At 34.1% G+C, this 20,462-nt stretch overlaps 1 protein-coding gene across 1 annotated transcript in view; it reads left to right on the top strand.

Annotated features, from left to right (window-relative positions):
• Window positions 1-10,618, top strand: part of LOC127726293 (cholecystokinin receptor type A-like) — a 67,378-nt gene extending 56,760 nt beyond the window's left edge. Inside the window, exons 2-3 of the mRNA XM_052233613.1 lie at window positions 8,534-8,908; window positions 10,008-10,618. Of these exons, the coding sequence (XP_052089573.1) occupies window positions 8,534-8,908; window positions 10,008-10,492 (860 nt within the window). The 3' untranslated portion in view covers window positions 10,493-10,618. The remainder of the gene's footprint in view (window positions 1-8,533; window positions 8,909-10,007) is intronic.
• Window positions 10,619-20,462: the final 9,844 nt, after the last annotated feature.

Here is a 20,462-nt window from a genome sequence, read left to right as displayed (position 1 = left end):
TTCATAAAACGATAACCATTAGACTTGTAACTGTGTTTGTCTAGTTTTCCAGGGCGTCAGAAAAGACCAAGGTACAATGGTATTTTAGCCTTTTGCGCGTAACGTTAAAATTGTTTTCATTAACGTTCTAGTAACTTTATAATCATTTTACCACAAGAATTTTTTTACAAAATATTTCTTCAATCTCGTCCATTTATCTTGTTTTTTTTTAACTCTATTAACAGAAACTTACTAATATTAAGGTTTAAGCTACACATAAGCGCTTCAATTAAATTTTGTATAGGTGACCCGAATACTCGTGTTCTGTATTGATATTCACCAAATAGAAATTGCAGAGACTATGTAAACAAATATAATTCCATAGCATAGATTAAATTGAAAGTCATAAAGGATTTTAAAACATATGCAATGAATGTCTTCTATTGAGCAGAAGGAATTTAGATTGAAAGCTGTAAAATATCTTGGCGAGCGAAGTACAGTCGTAAAAAAGTATGAGGATAGTTGATCACACCACATCATCTTATTTGTATATGGAAAGAAAACCGTGATTCACTTAAACACAGAAAAGTTTATTTTCTAGTAACGAAGTAAAAGATGAAAACACAGTTACAGATAAACATTGTGTATAGACAGTACATAGCATTACATGTACTTCAATAATCATAGAACACATTATAACTGTACAAAAGTCATCAGAAACCATAACCACACGTGCACTCATAAACATCATTCTCATTCCGGAGGATTACATGCTTACTCTCAAAGCAACATTCAGAATTAAACACTTGAATGAACAACAGTTTCATATTAATACTGCCATTCATACGTCACTGACCACATTACATATTACTGCTATCTCTAATTGTACCTAAAGCGCATTACATATGTAGTCATCTGTAAAAATTGAAATATAATTCTTTTAAATGGTTCAATGAATCCTATTTATATTTTCCCAGAACTTTTTTACTATACGTAATAGTTTAAAGGCAGTGGCTATTTTGCCGGCGCCGCCAAAATTGAAAATATTCTATTTTGCCAACTCTCGGTAAGCGGAAGCCAGCATGTCAGTAAAAAAATATTTGATTACAGATATGCAATTCAAAACTGACTATTATTTCAAAACTAAATTTAATTGAAACATTTTTTATTTTGAAGCTATGTGATTGATTTTTTTAGACTGTATAGCGTTTTTATCAAATCGATATGCTATGAGATTTTGTCTTTCATTTTTTTTACAGCATAGTTCAAAAATTTGAGATTTTATTCTTATGCATATATGTAGCATTAGACTGATTTTAGAAGTAATTTCAACTACATGTTTTGATATGATTTCATTGCTACAAATGGATGCTCAATAGTTTTTTTATTTAAATTCCTTTTTACAAATTCTTATATTCACTTGGACTCATAAATATTTTAAACGATTATATGTATCTTAAATATTGTGTCATTTATAATATTCAACTATATGACGAATAATAATTTGATTCTTTTATGTTGACAATGCACATTTTCGTAGTCTTTTTCACAAGTAAATATTAAAATTCAGTCTCTACAAAGAACCGGCAAAATAACAAATTCACTATACTGCCGGCGCCGGCAAAATAGTCATTGCTATCGAAATATGCTATTTTGCTTGTTTTAATTAAGATATTTTAATCAAAGACGACAAAATAGCATATTTTCTATTTTGCCGGCGGCGGCAAAATAGCCACTGCCTAGTTTAAAAACCTCAAAAATTTGACAGAATACTCATTCTCAGTTGTCCATTGTGGACGATTTCATTTAGCGATTTAGCTACTAGTATATTCAATTAAATCTATCCGACTTTTGCATGTTTCTATCAATTACGTTTTAAAAAAACAAATACTTTTATTATTTTATGATTCGTGTTCTCGTTAAAGGGGCATTAGCTACGAGATATAGAAAAAAAAAGATTTTTTTTTTTGTTCAATCATTAATGAAAGTGAAATAGTGAAATAATAATTCGCTTTTAACAGCCAGTTTGGTTGAGTTTTGTCAAAATAAGCAAAGAAACATCGATAATGAATTATTCACTTGCAAGTAGATAATTCGACCTCATTAAATCTGTATTCACGTGAAGTTCAATTTAACCCCTTAGCTAGAGATGGGTTACGCATGAACTAGGCGTATTCAGGTATTAAAAGAAAAAGAATGTCAACAATGGAAGTGAAACAAGTGTAAACCATTTGGTTGACTGATTCGATATACAAAAACCCATTCTTATACACTTCAGGTAAAAACGATTATTAACATATTGATTTAACCTATAATATCAAATCAAACAGACCTAGAAAAATCCAATTGCACAAGTTTGCTATCTATTTATATATTTGTTTATGTTTATATCGGGTAAGATGACCGTCGGCAGTCTTCAGAACGTCGCATCGATGGTTGATTAGATGGCGTCTAGACTAAAATACACACGAAATGCTGATACATACTATCGAGTCTATGCATCATAAATTGTTTATTTTATATTTTTTTTTAATTTGGATATACGTTGTAGTATGTAAGTCGAATATGAGAATTTGAGTCAAATTTGACAGCTAATGTCCCTTTAAGTTTTAAACTGAAATTTTAATTTAAGGTTTTCACAATTGTCAATTTATTCTTAATTAGCTTTTATCTAGTAATCGTAACTAGTCTTGCTCGTGGTTAAAGTGTTCCGGTATTCTGCATACAACTATCATTCTTAGCTCGAAAAAAGCTCGAGTGTACTTTGTTATTATTTTTATTATCATTTTGGTCAAATCAAACAGATTCATGCCTCAATCCGTATGAAAAAAAGAAGATGTGATATTATTGCAAAGAAGACAACTTTCAACCAGATACTGAATGACGTGCATGGATTCATTTTAAAACTAATAGAAATCCATGAATATCAGTTTTTTTATTTGGCGTTGATTGTAACGCTATAAGTGTATGTAAGCTGCGTCCATTCATGTTATATATTATCTATAACTATAATTAACATACAAGATCAATTATTTTCGTCTATATATAATTATAAGAGATGTGGTATGATTGCCAAAGAGACAACTCTCCACAATGTTTGCTTTCTTTAAAGTGAAGTGAAATGTGAACTATTTCTCATGGATATGTTATATTAACCTGTGAAAATGTTGTAAGAGTTTTCAAAAAGTTTGCTTAGTTGCAAAAAGTACGATATAAACATATAGGTTTCAAAAAGATGAGCAAGAGGAATACTGCAATAAACGTCAATGTGACAGCTACCTAACAATGATGAAATTAGTATTATATTCTTCAACTACACTCTGCTCACTGTCACTTTCGTCCATGGCATGTGGGATAAATGCTGCATCTTCAAGAGAAGCTCCTCAATTCTGGACTCCATGTGTGATGTCCAGATAATGTCTTGTATACCCTAGATACCAGAGTCTATAGGCAATGTGCGCAAATTAACATGTTTTCGTCCGGAATATGCATCTAACTTGCCGCTGGACATTAAACAGTCATCCATCATCATGAGACAAACAACTCGTGTAGTAAAATGTTGTGTTTCTTTGATATTCAATATTCTTTTTTTTTTCTTTTTTCCCAAAAAGTGAAATAATAGACGCGTAAATATCTTCTCAAAAGATTTTAATATCTTTGATCATTTATTTGATTATGTTTAAAGTCATTATTGTACTGTAACTTTGGAGAGATATGATTGATAGTTGTTTGACGAACGTCCAGTGGCATATACTTCATGCATTTTTATGACGGAGAGCAATTTAGAGAATCTATTTCAAACAGGAATCAAGAAATTGCATGTGTTTTCATTGAACATAAGAGAAAATTCTCCATAAAGGGGAGGGGGGGAATAAAGAATCATAAGACCAATAAAATCATACAACACCATGAACATATACAGGCGACAAAAAAAAAACCAGCAATAAAAAAATATAAAAACAGGTAACTACAGATTGAACACGAACTTCGGGCTACCACAAGAAACGACAATCAGAAATATAAATATATCTCATAGATAATTTATTCATAGTAAGCAGCCATTTTTGTTGGTCGCTTGTTACATAGTCTCACTTAAATTTAAAAGAGACCACCAAAAAGGGACCAAATAAACAATTGCTCCTTGTATGCATTCTGATCAATTATGCACGCTATCCCGCGTGAATATCAGATATTTATTTGAATGTACCCAAGCTATATGATTGTGTCGGAAAGTTTTGTTTCATCTTTATTTCAGTTTTCATTGAAAACAAATATTTTTTCTGGTTGAATGTCACGGACAGTATACACCATGCCCTCTCATGGCGTCGTAATTTTTATTTTAATTAAAGAAATAATAAAGAGCTTATTTAACCACTGTGCAATATGATATCAAAATTCTCACGTGGTTTCTTCTTATGTCCTACGATTTTCTATGTATGTTATTGTTCATAGTTCTGTTACCTATTTACACCATCCGTAGCAATTATTTAAAATGTTAACTTGGCATGCCATATACATGATAGAAAATGCGGACGTGAAAGAAAGCACTTCATCAAAGCGTCAACATGAGATTACATTCCGTATAGGTTACATTACGACGATTTCGTCTTTAAAAAACAAAATACGTGTATCTAAAAGGAAATTTGTATTAAATTTTTATGTTGACACCCATATCGATCTGCTGGATGTAGAATTTTACGGAAAAAAACTACGGCTCTAATTTGAAACTGTCATAATTTTGTTTGCATAGCACAGACCGAGCGACCGTGCTAATTATTACAAAATAACGTGGAAATGAACTTTAAAATAATTTGCAAATTATTAATTTTTATTTCCAAAAAATTGTCTTGTTTTCTAATAAAAAAACAGTAATGAGGGCGTATCTATCCGTGTTTAAAAACCTCGCCGGGTCGGCGGTTAACGATGCTTCGCGAAAAACAAATTTAATTTTTCTTCTTTTTTGTTTTTCATAAAAAAGAAATTAATAAATCATAGAAATTATTCTATTTATAGCAATTGTACAAGTTCTTGGTACAGTTATTTCGTCACAGAATCTATCGTACCTCGGAAATGGCGGCGTTGAATCAGGATTTGCTTCTTAGCAAAAGTTAAATTTTCGATGTGGCCACAGGCCTCGACCACGCTAAATATTGTTGCAAACTGAGTCAAAGTGTCAAACAATAAAAATAAGAGTAAAATTACTTTGGTCGAGGCCTGTGGCCAATGCGAAATTTAACCAGGAAGTGTGAAATTCTTTAAGAATTTGGACATTTTGAGCGTTCCGGTTTGATTTCGGGTATTACGTCACATTAATGACGTCACAAAAATATGATTTTATACTATGATAACAAATAACGATATACGTAGATATGTTTTAGCTATAAAGGATCCACCTTATTTCTCTTTCATTTTTTGTCACCCCACAGGGCCAATATCGGCACTTTGTGGCCATACTCCTTTATAGTATTAGTCCATTTATTTACTATTGTGTGTTTATTTTTTCCTAATAGAAAGATAAAACTATTATAGATATCCCCGAGGAACCAGTAATGACGCACCTAAGGTTGTTTTGTCTCTGCATTTAATCTACCATTTAAAAGAATTAGAAAAACGGAATGGAATAAAAGATTGGTAACTTGTTATTATATTTCAATCATTAAACAGTTGATATTTGAAACAGTAATAGCAATAAAATTCATGTTTCCTAACATTACAAACGGACTGCCAACTAATGATGGGTACCAGTAATGACGCACTGTAAACAAACCAGTAAAAACCACTTGCACGTAACTGATAATCGAAAAATTGCTTCAATCCAGATTCTTTAAAATTAAAACTGTTCAACAGATTCAATTTTATTAACAACTTTTGATATTTTCATTCACTTTAATGATCATGATGATTGTAACACCAAATTTTTAATCAATTTAAATGAAACCTATATTTTGGTATATAATTGTTCAAAATTTATGAAAGTGATATACATATTCCATATATTTGAAAACAAAAAGTAATTGCATTCATAAAACAACATTGACAATAATACATTTATCAATGTATACTTCACACATTGAATGAAAAAAAATCGAAAAACCATAGAAAATTATATAAGCGACGATCATTTGTTCTACAGTGATTCCCGCTTAAATGTAAAACCATGTCACATGACAGTCAGGCGATTTGAAAAACACAAAATGGGGAAGCATACGGTTACATACTTTTCTTGACCAAAGTGGAGATAAGACTGATAATCTTTCGGGGAAGGCTAGAATTGTTTTGACCTTAATAAAATGGCGGAAATTGCATTGTCTTTAATATTTTAAACAATAATAACATTTCTGGGCAGAGTTTTAGGCATTTTTGTTGTAGTCAGATGACCTTCAACATCATGTTATGAACAGCAAATTGTTGATGACGTCACGGCTTTTGTTTAGAAATATAAAACCGTTAACTAAATCGGTGCGTCATTTCTGGTCCGCGTCAAAACAGGTACCAAGACGATATACACAGTGACTATTAATTAATGTTCAGTTTAAATGTGTTGTACCTTTTTAACTGTTTATTGATGCACTATTATACCCCAATGGGGTTGATGGTATACATGAAAATAAAATAACACATTACATTTTTAATGAAGGCAGCTCTAACAAAATAAAAAAAAAAAAGTATTTCGATGGAGAAATTGTCTTGTGATTGTGCTGCTATGGTATAAACAAAATACGTAGTCTATGATGATAACCAAAGTAAAATAATAATGAAACTAACTTATAAAAGACACTAACTGGTAGTTAAAGTGTACAATAAAAGGAATAAACATGACAGCTTAGTCAATTAAAAATTTAGAAAAAAACTAAATATTTTATCGGTAATCAATTTTTTTTCTTTTTCTGTAAAATTCTTGATTATAATTGTATGATTCCTTTCTGTAAATTCTCATTTTTAGGATAATTGGTCTGGTGCATTCAAATGGAAATGGAATTTATGAAGATACGCGAGAAAAAACAAAAAGGGAGAGACATAAAAATAAGAAATTATACATCAATTAGAAATATCCATCAACATAAAACTTTTTCAAAAATCAGATAACATTAAAAACATCAAATTTAGATCATTTGTAACAGTGAAAGATAGAAGAGAATGTTCAGCTATAAAGTGTTTTAAAATTGTACTTCAAACGTGGCAATTAGAAGAATAAATAGAACAAACAATATATGGAGTTCACGTCAATGAACCCATCAAAATAAAAAACAACAAAAAACTAAGAAAAATTCATAACAATATATTAGGATTTTAATGGCCTAACCCTAGACAAGTTATATATCAATGGTTGTATTTGTAGCTTAGGCTCCATTGACACACTTTAAGAGACGTTTAGTCGTGTAAACTGACTTACAGTGGACGTTGAAACGGCCGTCGTACCTAAAAATGTATCTGCATTTAGCGTGCGTGCAGGGAAAAGATACTTCGAAATTATGATTGATTATTTTACCTGTACAAATACATGTAGGTAGATAGATATACGTCAGATTGCCTTCCTGTCGCAACAGAAATGACTGTAAATATGTTGATAAGGTAAAAATGGTAGATTGATTTTTTTAAAATATCTTGGATTTTAATTTTTATTTTCTAATTTCCAAAATGAAACTGTACGAATGGTGGACTTTATACTGGAATATACATTGTCCTATCCTTATTATTCTATTCCATTTTGTATAAATTTCCAGGGAATCATATGGTCAATAATCTATTATGGACGTGTCAATCACGACAGGAACCATTTTAACGTGGTGTTATTTTATAGGATGTCCTTGGTAGTTGATTAAGTAATATTTGCCATTTGTCTGTCATCTTTATTACTGATAACCATCGTTTTGCCTGTATGTCTCCGGTTTCGGATCTGACATTTAGTCCACTGGGAATAAAACGTCTCAACAAAATCCGTTCATGCTGATATTTTTCACATTTTGTCATAGGTAAAAATTCTAAAAATGAGTTTAATTACTGCATGAAGGAAACACAAAATAATTTTGTGCGTCAGATGTATTCTTTTCTGCCATTGGAATTTATGATTAAATATATAACTGTAAATACATAATTTCATATGGATACACATTTACATTCATACTTTTTACAAGTCATTTTGTATAAAGTTATGATTCGGTGCCTTCCTTTTGAAATCTATACAAAAATGCACTTCGAATGCAATCGAAACAGTAGGTGTAACCTTCAGCTGCTAATATATTTATATGAATATGTTCTGATATGTATTTTGGAAGAGTTTGTGTTTCTTCTGTATAGAGTTTATGAACTGTTGAAAGATCCTTTGTCTTATTTTGTTTTGGCCTTTGAATTCTAGTAATGGTTTTTGATCACCATTCTGTTATCTTATTTTGTTATTATAAATAAAAAGAAACGTTGGTATACGTCCACTAATCTGCAACCTATCAACATAATCAGCCAAAGATTTTCTTACTTAAAACAAATAATGTTTGACAGATGACAATGACATCATTTATCATGCATAAATATATAAGAATATTTTTTTCTCTTTCAGCTGTCTCAGTGTGTGTAAACTGTTTCACTTTAGTGGCAATATCTGCCGAGCGATATTTTGCAATATGCCAGCCACTTCGATCAAGAACATGGCAAACATTATCACATGCCTACAAAACAATCATCGGCATCTGGATGTGTGCACTCCTCCTTATGATTCCGATAGCAGCTGCACAAGAAATACACCCTCTTCAAACTGGTAAAAACGCATGCCGGGAAATATGGGCAGATAAGTTACTAACATTACAAGTCATCTACAGTATCTTCTTAGCAATACTTTTGTTGATAATTCCGCTATGTGTTATGAGCATGGCATACGGTGCAATGTCTTACAAGCTCTGGTTTTCAATGAAACAACAAATGCAGGATCAATCAGGTATCTTGTTTGTTTTGAATCTTTAAATTTACATATAGTATTCCATTTCATAGGTTAGGATTTACCTAAGAACAATGATATCATCGTACTGTCCTATATTTCAACCAATATATAAACACTGTCAACATATAAAGCAACAAAAAGAAGAATTAGGACAGAAATTAACCTGGATGACTTTGTGTATGTTGGTTGTAAAGGGTACATATAACATTTTCTATAAAACACTACACAAAAAACTTTTTAATCAAGAAGAACCTCACCAAAATAGGTGTGATCTTTAAAAAGCGAAAAGGGGCTTTTCCATGTTTTTGAAAGTCGCAGACAGGCTACTATATAAAATATAGAATACATACATTTTGACACTGCTTACCTAACACGCCATGGGTGTACCTGCGCACAAGCAGCATTATTATTATCTTACATTCTAATATCTTGTATTTCCTGCATCAAGTAAGTCTTAACTTTGCTACACCCTAGTTACAACAGAGTGACGTTATTTAATATAGATAAAACACAGCTTCAACGAAAAAATGGCAGCCTCCCTAAGTGTTCATCACATACATGAACAGTACAGGCGCATATTTAACTATATATAGACATGTTCAAATGTACCATTAGGGAAAAAAAAGACAACGCTGCAAGCAGGAATTTCCATATTTTAAATTGATTGATTGATTGATTGGTGTTTAACGCCACTTTCAACACTATTGTGCTATTTCGTGGCGGTCAGTTTTTATTGGTGGAGGAAGCCGGAGTGCCCGGAGAGAAACACCGACCTTCGGTAGGAAAACTGACAATCCTAGTCAATTAAGATTGGAGTCGAGTGCACCTGCCCCGTGCGGGATTCGAACTCACAACCTCATTGTTGACTGGCTAGTGATACCGTGGTTTGACTACTTAGACCACTCGGCCACCGATCCCCCTCATATTTTAAAGTATTTTCCTCGAATGTACCACCTATATACCAGACTTGCTTCAAACAGATATTAATAATAAAAAGGTACCTAGAAAATTATTTTTATAAATCTATTACTTGTCAACTTATTGGGTTCATGTTTACCGTGTTTGAGATATAAGAGCGTACCTATCTTTTTTCCAGATTCAAACGAAACATTTTTATCTTCTAACAACGAAATCAACATGGCGAGCAAGAAGAAAAGACATTACGAAGGAATAGCCAATGTCAGCTTGAGACAAACAAATGTTAGGTCTAGTAATATTAATCGGAAACGTGTCATCAAAATGTTATTTGTCGTGGTGTTTGAATATTTCGTATGTTGTTCACCAATGTACATACTTAATACGTGGAAGATTGTAGACTATAAGGATATACATCCGCGACTTTCTGACGCAACCTGGTCTCTTATTTTACTTCTTTTCTATGCGTCATCGTTTATCCATCCAGTTACTTATTGTTTCATGAATAAAAACTTCCGAAAGGCTTTTTTATGCGTTTTTCGATGTTTCATCAGCAAAACCAAACCACTCGGAAGGAGCTGTACAGAGTTGAGCACAATGAACACATCATCTCTTCCGAAGAGGAGTAACATGATGAACAAACAGATGTCACAGGATTTGGCGTAGTTATTTAATAATTGTGCATTTAACGTTGAGAACAATGTTCGATCTAATATTTGGTTTTACAAATGCTGGGGGTATATTAGTATGTTGTTGGAAAAAAAATATAGATAGAAACTGAATGATCTGAAATAAATATTACATAAACAGCATGTTATTTTTATGTTCCAAATTAGATGTATTTTGTGACCTTCTGTTGGATTGTCCTGGTTTATGTTTGGACAACGCCAACATATTGTCATTGGATTGTCCTGGTTTATGTTTAGACAACGCCAACATATTGTCATTGGATTATCCTGGTTTATGTTTGGACAACGCCAACATATTGTCATTGGATTGTCCTAGTTAATATTTGTACCACTCCAAAATAAAGCTCTTTGGGTGATCCTAGTTTCTGTTTGAACCACGCCAATATAATGTTCTTTGGATTTAGTGGCGACCATTTTTACCAGACGAAGTGTCTTTTAAAATATAAATCCCTCGTTACAATGAGCTCGTTCTTCTGTTTATGAATGAGAGTTAAGGGGAACGGGGGGAGGGGAGGGCTTTTGTTTCCAAAAAGGAGAAACACTTGAAATTAAATTGATTACACTGTGCGATAACCTTTTTCTCGAGAACTTTTCACGAAGAACAGGATTAGGTAAACAATATATGTGTAAGCAAGTTTTAATTAATTTAAACACACTTCAAAAGTTTACGAGAAGCAAACCTTTTACGGGTTCCATTAATGGATATAAGTACATGATATTCAGTGAACTATAAACGAGATTTATATGTACTATTCCGTTTCTATTTGAAAATACTGTCAAAGTTTCATTGCATAGACTACATCTTGATGAATGCATAGTTGTAAGTGTTGATTTATTTTAACTGAGACTGCAGTTAAAACTTCCCAAGATAAAGTTTATCGAGCGTGTGTGGCTTTTATTGTTATGCCCCTGTCTGCGCCATAAAATGATCCATTGAGAGGTCTGTAGCAGCAACTTAGGTGTCTTGATTTACGGCTTCAGACATCTTTATTTATAATATACCGTAAAATGCCCTGTCTCTTTCTCCCATCGTATCTTCGTTCATCGTTTTAAAATAAAACGTTTCTGATTGGTTCAAATTACGATCACATGAGGTTGACAATGTAAAGTTTTCTTTGGCATAATCATAAATTCACCTACCGAGGATGACAATACTAGTAGTATTGTTAAACACAACGACAACCCCGAATTTACTTCACCAGAACATTACAGAAAATTCATAAAATTGAGAATGCATGGAAACGGGGAATGTGTCAAAGAGACAACAACCCGACCAAAGAGCAGAAGACAGCCCAAGGCCACCAATAGGTCTTCAACACAGCGAGAAAATCCTGCACCCGAAAGCGGGCTTCAGCTTACCCCTAAAACAAAATGTGTACTAGTTCAGAGAAAATGGACGTCACACTAAACTCCGAAACATATAAATGAACCAAATTAAAAAAATATACAAGACTAACAAAGGCCAGCGATTCCCGACTTGGGACAGGCGCAAAAATGCGGCGGGATCAAACATGTTTTGTGAGATCTCAACCCTTCCTTATACCTCTAGCCAACGTAGAAAAAATAAACACACAACAATGGTCTGCACTCGTTTGAAATTCATTGACACTCAATTGGTTTTTCGCTTTTATAAAATTTCTCATATTGTGGATGTTTTATTGTTTTCACATTCCTGGTTGCTTCCTTTGTTTTCCGAAATTTTAGCCATAATTTGTTTTGTTGTATAACACAATCAAGGTAATCTAAGATATCGCGAGGAGTTGCTTTCACTCCGGCTTCAAGGCAATGCATTATTGTATAAATTGTCTAGTTTAAAATCAATCAGATTCTTGACCAGGAGCGAATATAAATTCCATACAGACGTACAAATATCTACATGTAGCGGGGTGAAAATTATCATAAAATTTGCATTGATAAAACATAGGAACTTAAGAATGTATCTTCCCCTGATTCTTTGAAAGGGTTTAACTACTAGTATACTTTAGGTTATTTTCGCTTATATTAGCCTTACATCGTTTATATTAAGTTATGGATTTTCAGATAATATAGCACCAAGCATCACTGAAATGACATTACTGTACTTGTCGAAAGGTGCATCTGGTGCACTTACAATGCAGTACAATTGATACCGTTTAATGTAATTGATTTTAAAAACATTTAATCTTAGTAATAAAAAAAGGATGAGTATATTGATACAAGTTGGAAATATTGTCTCAGTTTGTCTCCAGTATCTTATTAACTGGTTGTTTGAAGTCATTTAAACATCTATTTATTTCTTAGAATTTGATCCCTTGAGTGAGTCTATATCGTTACACTGTCACTTGATTGCTATGAAATACCAATCAACTTAGAGTAACTACACACTGTATTTTTATATTACCCAGCATTGAGGTTAATAACCACAGTTATAGAGATTCTGTGCAGTAAAGATCGGTCTAAAGGTGTAATCACATACAAATAAAGAAAGCTGTTTACTTCATTTTTTTCCGAAAACAAACTATACATTTTATTAACGTGTCATACTAATGATAGCAATAACAGGAAAACAAGCCCCGCACAGAGTTAAAACACTTGTAACATGAAAGAAGACGATGTTGGGTAAATGCTAAAGAGAAAACAACATAAAATAAAATGAAAAGCCATCTAGAGTAGAACATATTGTTTTGAAAAAATTACCAGTGTCTTTACCATAAGCCAGGAGTTGGTTTCACAAAAAAACTTACGACTAAGATTGATCCTAAGTATACTTAATTGTTCATGACTTACGATCAATCTTTAATATATATAGTCGTAAGTTTTTTTTTTGTGAAACCGACTCCAGCTCTTTAACTTCCAGACTCTAAAACACTGCGAATGATAGAAAAAGACCCGCAAATTAACCACAAACAACTGGGGCTCTTTTCACAAAAAAAAAATCTTACGACAAAAATTGATCGTTAGTTATACTGAGATGGCTTACAAGTTTTTTTTTCGTAATATTTTTTTTTGTGAAATGAGTGGCTGATTCTGCGAATAAAAAATGATTAAAATATAATAACACAAGACAATGATTGTGAATACACATGTAGCGGGACTATAACGTTTTATGTCATTTGAAATCTCAATTTTTACCCTTTCAAACTTGATCACTACACTAACAATGGTATAATAAAGAACATATTATTAGAATTAGTACAGGAACAACGTTTCACTTAAAAAATAACCGTATAATTGCTAACGACATAAAGATATCAAAACTTAACTACTAAAAAAGAAATAAAACATACAAATCATAGTAAAAGTTTTATTCTACATTTATCTTTATTTGTTTTCTATAACTATTATTATTTAATTTTCCTTATTGCTGGTTCAGTTAATCCGCATGCACGATTAGAGTGATACATTTTTTTCTCATTGGTCCAGGGAATTTTACATTTTACCTAACTGGTCCATTTCAATTGGCCCTGCTTGTAATTTCTACTCAGAAAAGTTTTCCGTTCAAATCAATATATTCGTATGGTCATTCTTCCAATCAGTTTTCTCTGAACAGGTCATATTTTTATAAAGTTGACGTGTCGATCGACTTAAATCTTTAATTCTTGAAGTACTGTATTTAATTTATTCCCAGATACTGAAAAGAAGCTATACGTATTTTGGGGTCCTTTATAGCTTGTTGTTCGGTGTGAGCCAAGGCTCCGTGTTGAAGGCCGTACTTTGACCATAATGGTTTACTTTCACAAATTGTGACTTGCATGGAGAGGTGTCTCATTGGCACTTATACCACATCTTCTTATATCTATTATCCAGCTGATATGAATTATGCCCTCCTTAACTCTTATACTGGTTGCTGTAGTTAATAGATTTCATACAGCAAGCATAGAAAAGCACGGTCTCTTGCAATGCACAGAACAAACTGTACAGAATTAAAATGTAGTTAAATAATAGTTTAGTTCCTAAATATACTAAACATAGTGATTGAACAACAACAGATGAGATATAACCTTTTTCAATAAGTCTATCCACGGGCGTCATTCGGTTTATCGAGACATATGATCGTGAAAGAATAACTAACGGTGGTCAAGCAATACGATCGGTTCGTGAAAGATCTTGTATCAGATCGTGAATGCAATTAAGTGTAATTCTATTTCAACAGGTCGGTAACACTACCTTATACGGATATGCATAAATTAGTACACTGATGTCCTCGCAAATATAACTGTTGGACTACTACTTGTTTAGGATCAACCGAGAACACGTGTTATCTACTGTAATACAACACATGTTTTCATGCATTGCGGGATAAACATTTCAGCTTAGTTTTTCAACTTTTTTATCTACATTTATAGTTCGTGATGTAAAAAAACTAGAGGCTCTCAAGAGCCTGTTTCGCTCACCTGATTCTACTTTGGTTTTGGAAATCATGTAAAAATAGATTAAAATCATAACAGATACCCTAATAATGAGTGAGGCCAAATTTGGTTTAATATTGGTCCTGTAATTTAATAAAAAATCCTGGTGGCCATCTTGAACAGTAAGTCGGCAACAAAGTATCAACACTTCATCAGCACCTCATAAGAAACATTTATGCCATGTTTTGGTTTCATTCCATTCAGTGCACCTCTAGAAGAAGCATTTGTATGTATTTCCCATAGGGTCTTATGTTAAAGGAAGTCCCCCCATTGGCGGCCATCATGGATGAAGGATCAGCTTCAAAGTAACAAAACTTAGTTAGCACCTCATAAGGAACATTCATGCCATGTTTGGTTTCAATCCATTCAGTATGTGGTTCTCTAAAAGAAGACATTTGTATGTATTGTCCATAGGGTCCTTTGTTAAACATTGTCCCCATCTGGCGGCCATCGTGGATGAAGGATCAGCTTCAAAGTAACAACACTTGGTCAGCACCTCAAAAGGAACATGCATGTCATGTTTGGTTTCATTCCATTCAATGGTTCTCTAAAAGAAAACATTTCTATGTATTTCTCATAGGGTCCTATGTTAAACAAGTCCTCCGCTGGCAGCCATCTTAGATTATGGATCGGCTTCAAAGTAACAACACATGGTCAGCACCTCATAAGGAACATTCATGCCATGTTTGGTTTCATTCCATTCAGTGGTTTCCTTAAAGAAGACATTTGTATGTATTTCCCATAGGGTCCTATGTTAAACTAAGTCCCCTGCTGGCGGCCATCCTGGATTATGGATCGGCTTCAAAGTAACAACACTTGGTCAGCACCTCATAAGGAACATTCATACCATGTTTGGTTTCATTCCATTCAGTGGTTCTCTAAAAGAAGACGTTTGTATGTATTTCCCATAGGGTCCCATGTTAAACTAAGTCCCCTGCTGGCGGCCATCTTGGATTATGGTTCGGCTTCAAAGTAACAACACTCGGTCAGCACCTCATAAGAAACATTCATGCCATGTTTGGTTTCATTCCATTCAGTGGTTCTCTAAAAGAAGACATTTGTATGTATTTCCCGTAGGGTCCAATGTTAAACTAAGTCCCCTGCTGGCGGCCATCCTGGATTATGGATCGGCTTCAAAGTAACAACACTTGGTCAGCACCTCATAAGGAACATTCATACCATGTTTGGTTTCATTCCATTCAGTGGTTCTCTAAAAGAAGACATTTGTATGTATTTCCCATAGGGTCCTATGTTAAACTAAGTCCCCCGCTGGCGGCCATCTTGGATGATGGATCCGCTACAAAGTAACAACACTTGGTCAGCACCTCATAAGGAACATTCATGCCATGTTTGGTTTCATTCCATTCAGTGGTTCTCTAGAAGAAGTTCAAAATGTAAAAAGTTAACGACGACGACGGACGACGACGGACGACGACAGACGACGACGACGACGGACGACGGACGCCAAGTGATGAGAAAAGCTCACTTGGCCCTTCGGGCCAGGTGAGCTAAAAATGAAAACAACTCGTTTTCATGCGTCCGAAGCGCTTTTCTGGATTTACCTTCATCAGGAACGTTCAAAGCCAAATATTTGAAAGCCAAGTATGTATAAGAACCTAAACAGTTGATGAGCTATATAACCAAAAAGGACCTAAAAAATATTCGTTCCATGCTCAGATTAACGAATAGTTTTTTTTTTGTCTTTACGAAGAAACGGGTGCTTGAATTACCCGAAATATAGATAAATTATCTGTCGCAAAGGATCGTAAGATGCAGTGTGTTATTGCATCTTACGATCCTTTACGACAGATAATTTAGATAATCTGCAATCAATACCATCTTCATGCCTAATATATCATGTACTGTGTTACAACTCTAGATTCTACTGACGAGGAAAGGTAACACTAGGCCACCAAAAGCTGATTTTTTTTAGTTCAGTCTAAGTGGCCGAGTGGTCTAGAGCGCTGGACACAGTGCAGGCGGTGTTGTTTCGATATCCCAATATCGAGTTCGAATCCCGGCGAGGGAAGAACAAACATTTGCTTCCGCAAATTTGTAGATTTAACATTGTTGTTCTGATATTTATTTATATATATATATATATATATTTTCAATTTAGACCTCATGTTTGCGGTATACCATCTTTTCTGCAAGTTTATTGTTTTCTGTTAGGTATTAAATTAATAATTAAGATCCATTTTGTTACATCTGGTGATCCGTTAATTTGGCATTCGCCATGGCAGTCAGCAGGGCTTAAGAACATCCGTTGTTCGACCTGCTAGTCAAATGCGTTTTGTTAAAATATACTTTTTCACTTATTTGGTCTTTTGGAAAATGTGTTTGTGCTGTATTTAGATTTAGGGTTTATATAATCCGTTCATCCTATTTCGACTCTTCAAAATTCAAGAGTCTATCCTAAATTGAGATAAATTATATGGCCTTCCAAATACCGTTTCGATTCCCAACTTCACTAAAGAGACATTAATTGTCGAAATCCGGATATGGTGTACAAAATTTTGCACCTCATGTTTGCGGTATACCATCTTTTCCGCAAGTTTATTGTTTTCTGTTTGGTATTAAATAAATAATTAAGATCCATTTTGTTTCATCTGGTGATCCGTTTATTTGGCAATCGCCATGTCAGTCAGCAGGGTTTAAGAACATCCATTGTTCGATCTGCTAGTCAAATGCTGGGATTCGAACTCATGCTATTGAGATATCGAGACAACACCGCCTGCACTGTGTCCAGCGCTCTAGACCACTCGGCCACCTATACTGAACTAAAAATTCAGCTTTCGGTGGCATGGCCTAGTGTTACCTTTCCTCGTCAGTAGAATCTAGAGTTGTAACACAGTACATGATATATTAGGCATGAAGATGGAATTGATTGCAGATAAGCTAAATTATCTATCGTAGAGGATCGTAAGATGCAGTCATAGAAATAATTATTTGGTAAGTACGTCTAAACAAGTGACAACTCTACGACAGATCTATCCGTTGGATCACCAGTGAAGGTGATACACGGCTGAAAACACATATTATATTCATAATTACTCTAAATATCAGCACAACAATGTTAAATCTGCAAATTTGCGTAATTATTTCTGTGACTGCATCTTACGATCCGCTTTACTCTGAGAGCTTGACTGTACGGAATACTTTTTGTACAGTGTTTGGGATACCTTCAGATAAACGGGACAGCGATAGGGACGAAAATGGCACCGTCTTACGCCAATATTTTCATGAGCAAATTAGAGCGGATTTGCTCCTCTGAGGAGGCTGTCACTAAACGGTTACAGGAACTTCGCGGATTTTTGACCGAACGAGGTTAAAAGAAATGGGACATGGATAAGGGGTTTGCGCGTGCTAACAATAACAGCCGCAATGACCTATTACAGTACAAACAGAAAAGGCGAAGCGAAATAGTTCCGATTGTTTTAACATACAATCCCGCCTTTACTAACCTCTCCCGTTTGATCCGTGCCAATTGACAGATTATTGCCAAACATCCAATGGTATTCAAGATCTTTCCCAAACCTCCTGTCTTAGCTTTTCGGAGACCAGCAAATCTGAAAGACTTATTTGTTAGAGCTGATGTCTCCTCTAATAAAATCTCTTCAACTGCAAGATGGTGCAAGTCGTGTGGTAACAGACGATGTCTGACTTGCCAACAAATACTGAACACTCAAACATTTACTTTCCACTCCATTGGGTCCGTATACACTATATATTGCAATGTAACTTGCAAAACCAAGAATGTTGTATACCTTCTTCAGTGTAGATATGGCATGCAGTATGTTGGCGAAACAGAACAGCCATTCAACAAACGCATGAATGGTCATCGAAGTGACTACATCTGCAAGCCCGACCTCCCCATAAGTCGTCATTTGAGATCACCTGGGAACGCCCAAGCTGATCTCAAAAACCTTACCATCACTATCATAGACCACAACGAGGGTTTGGTCAAGGGCCGACAGACTCGCTCGGGAATATTTTTGGATAAGGAAGTTAAGGACATTAATAAAAAAAACATAGAATGAGTCCCTACAATCACTTGTTTCCAGTAACTCAGGCTTCAGTACAGGACACTTACAGTTTTAAGGAATTTATTCCTCCTCCAAAACATCAATTTTGATCAAATTTACCAGCTTATTGATTCGTGATAATTTGTATAACGATCAAGATTACTATTACAGTGTGACTACCACATGTCAAGATAAGAACCATTTGACATCTTACTGATGAAGGATATTAGTTATCCGAAATAATTAACATTTGTTCATGATTTTATTTTTTTTGTTGGTAATGTTGTACCCTTTTAGACTTGCTTATTATATATAAATATATATACATATAGACCCATATTTAGTAGATATAAGAAGATGTGGTATGAGTGCCAATGAGACAACTCTCCATCCAAGTAAAATTTAGACCTGTTTTAATTCAAAAGGCAATACTGCATTAACTAGGTATCCAAGATAATAACACCTCCAAGAGAGTAAATTGTCGAAAAGTAAATATCTTCGTGTAAATAATGCTAAATGCATCCACGAATGAGCGAAGCGGGAGGGGGTCTGTTGTCGTCCCCTGGAAATATCTTAATGTGTACGTTTTTGTTTTCGTAAGGGTTAGACCAAAGAAGCTATGTTTGCACCTGTCCTAAGTCAGGAATCTGATTACAGTAGTTGTCGTCTGATTATGTAGTTCATACGTGTTTCTCGTTTCTCGTTTTTATATAGATTAGACCGTTGGTTTTTCCGTTTGAATGGTTTACACTAGTAATTTTTTGGGGCCCTTTATAGCTTGCTGTTCGGTGTGAGCCTATGCTCCGTGTTGAAGGCCGTATCTTGACCTATAATGGTTTACTTTTATAAATTGTAACTTGGATGGAGAGTTGTCTCATTGGCACTCATACCACATCTTCCTATATCTATAGATGATTCAATTTTAAATACAGGTGTATTGAAGATGTTCTTTTCATAACCAAAACAAACTTTTCTGATTGGGTCCCATTAATAGTCATGAACTAGAGATCACAGACACCACAAATACAGCTTCCACATCCTCATTTTTAGACATATAGAAATAAGAAGATGTAGTATGAGTGCCAATGAAACAACTCTCCGTACAAGTCACAATGTGTAAAAGTAAACAATTATAGGTCAAAGTACGACCTTACCCCGAATTTGAATACAGCGTTCATCTCAATACCAGAGTCTAAGACAAACAAGACATTTTGAAATAACAAATTTTCCTCACCTCAGCGCATATGGAGTATACATTTTTCAACTCATACGATTTTCAGGAGCTTGCAGCTGCTAATCAGAGTTTGTAAAACGTCACCAGTGTCTGAGCAACAAATTGATGAGCCAGGGTTTTGTGAAAGAACGTCTCGTCCTTTTTCCCAAAAAGTTCATTGGGAAATACCAATACCTAATAGATAAATATTCAGAGTCTACTGCTTTTTTTGTTGGCTTTTGTCGTTACTTATGCGGTTGGGTCCAGAGATGCGATTCGGACACATGATGTTTTTATAATGTTGTTTTCATTTTGTATACC

Source organism: Mytilus californianus, unplaced genomic scaffold (assembly GCF_021869535.1).
Source record: "Mytilus californianus isolate M0D057914Y unplaced genomic scaffold, xbMytCali1.0.p SCAF_17, whole genome shotgun sequence".
Lineage (NCBI taxonomy): Eukaryota > Metazoa > Mollusca > Bivalvia > Mytilida > Mytilidae > Mytilus > Mytilus californianus.
The sequence above is the reverse complement of the archived record's forward strand: the minus strand, read 5'-3'. Positions and strand labels throughout refer to the sequence as shown.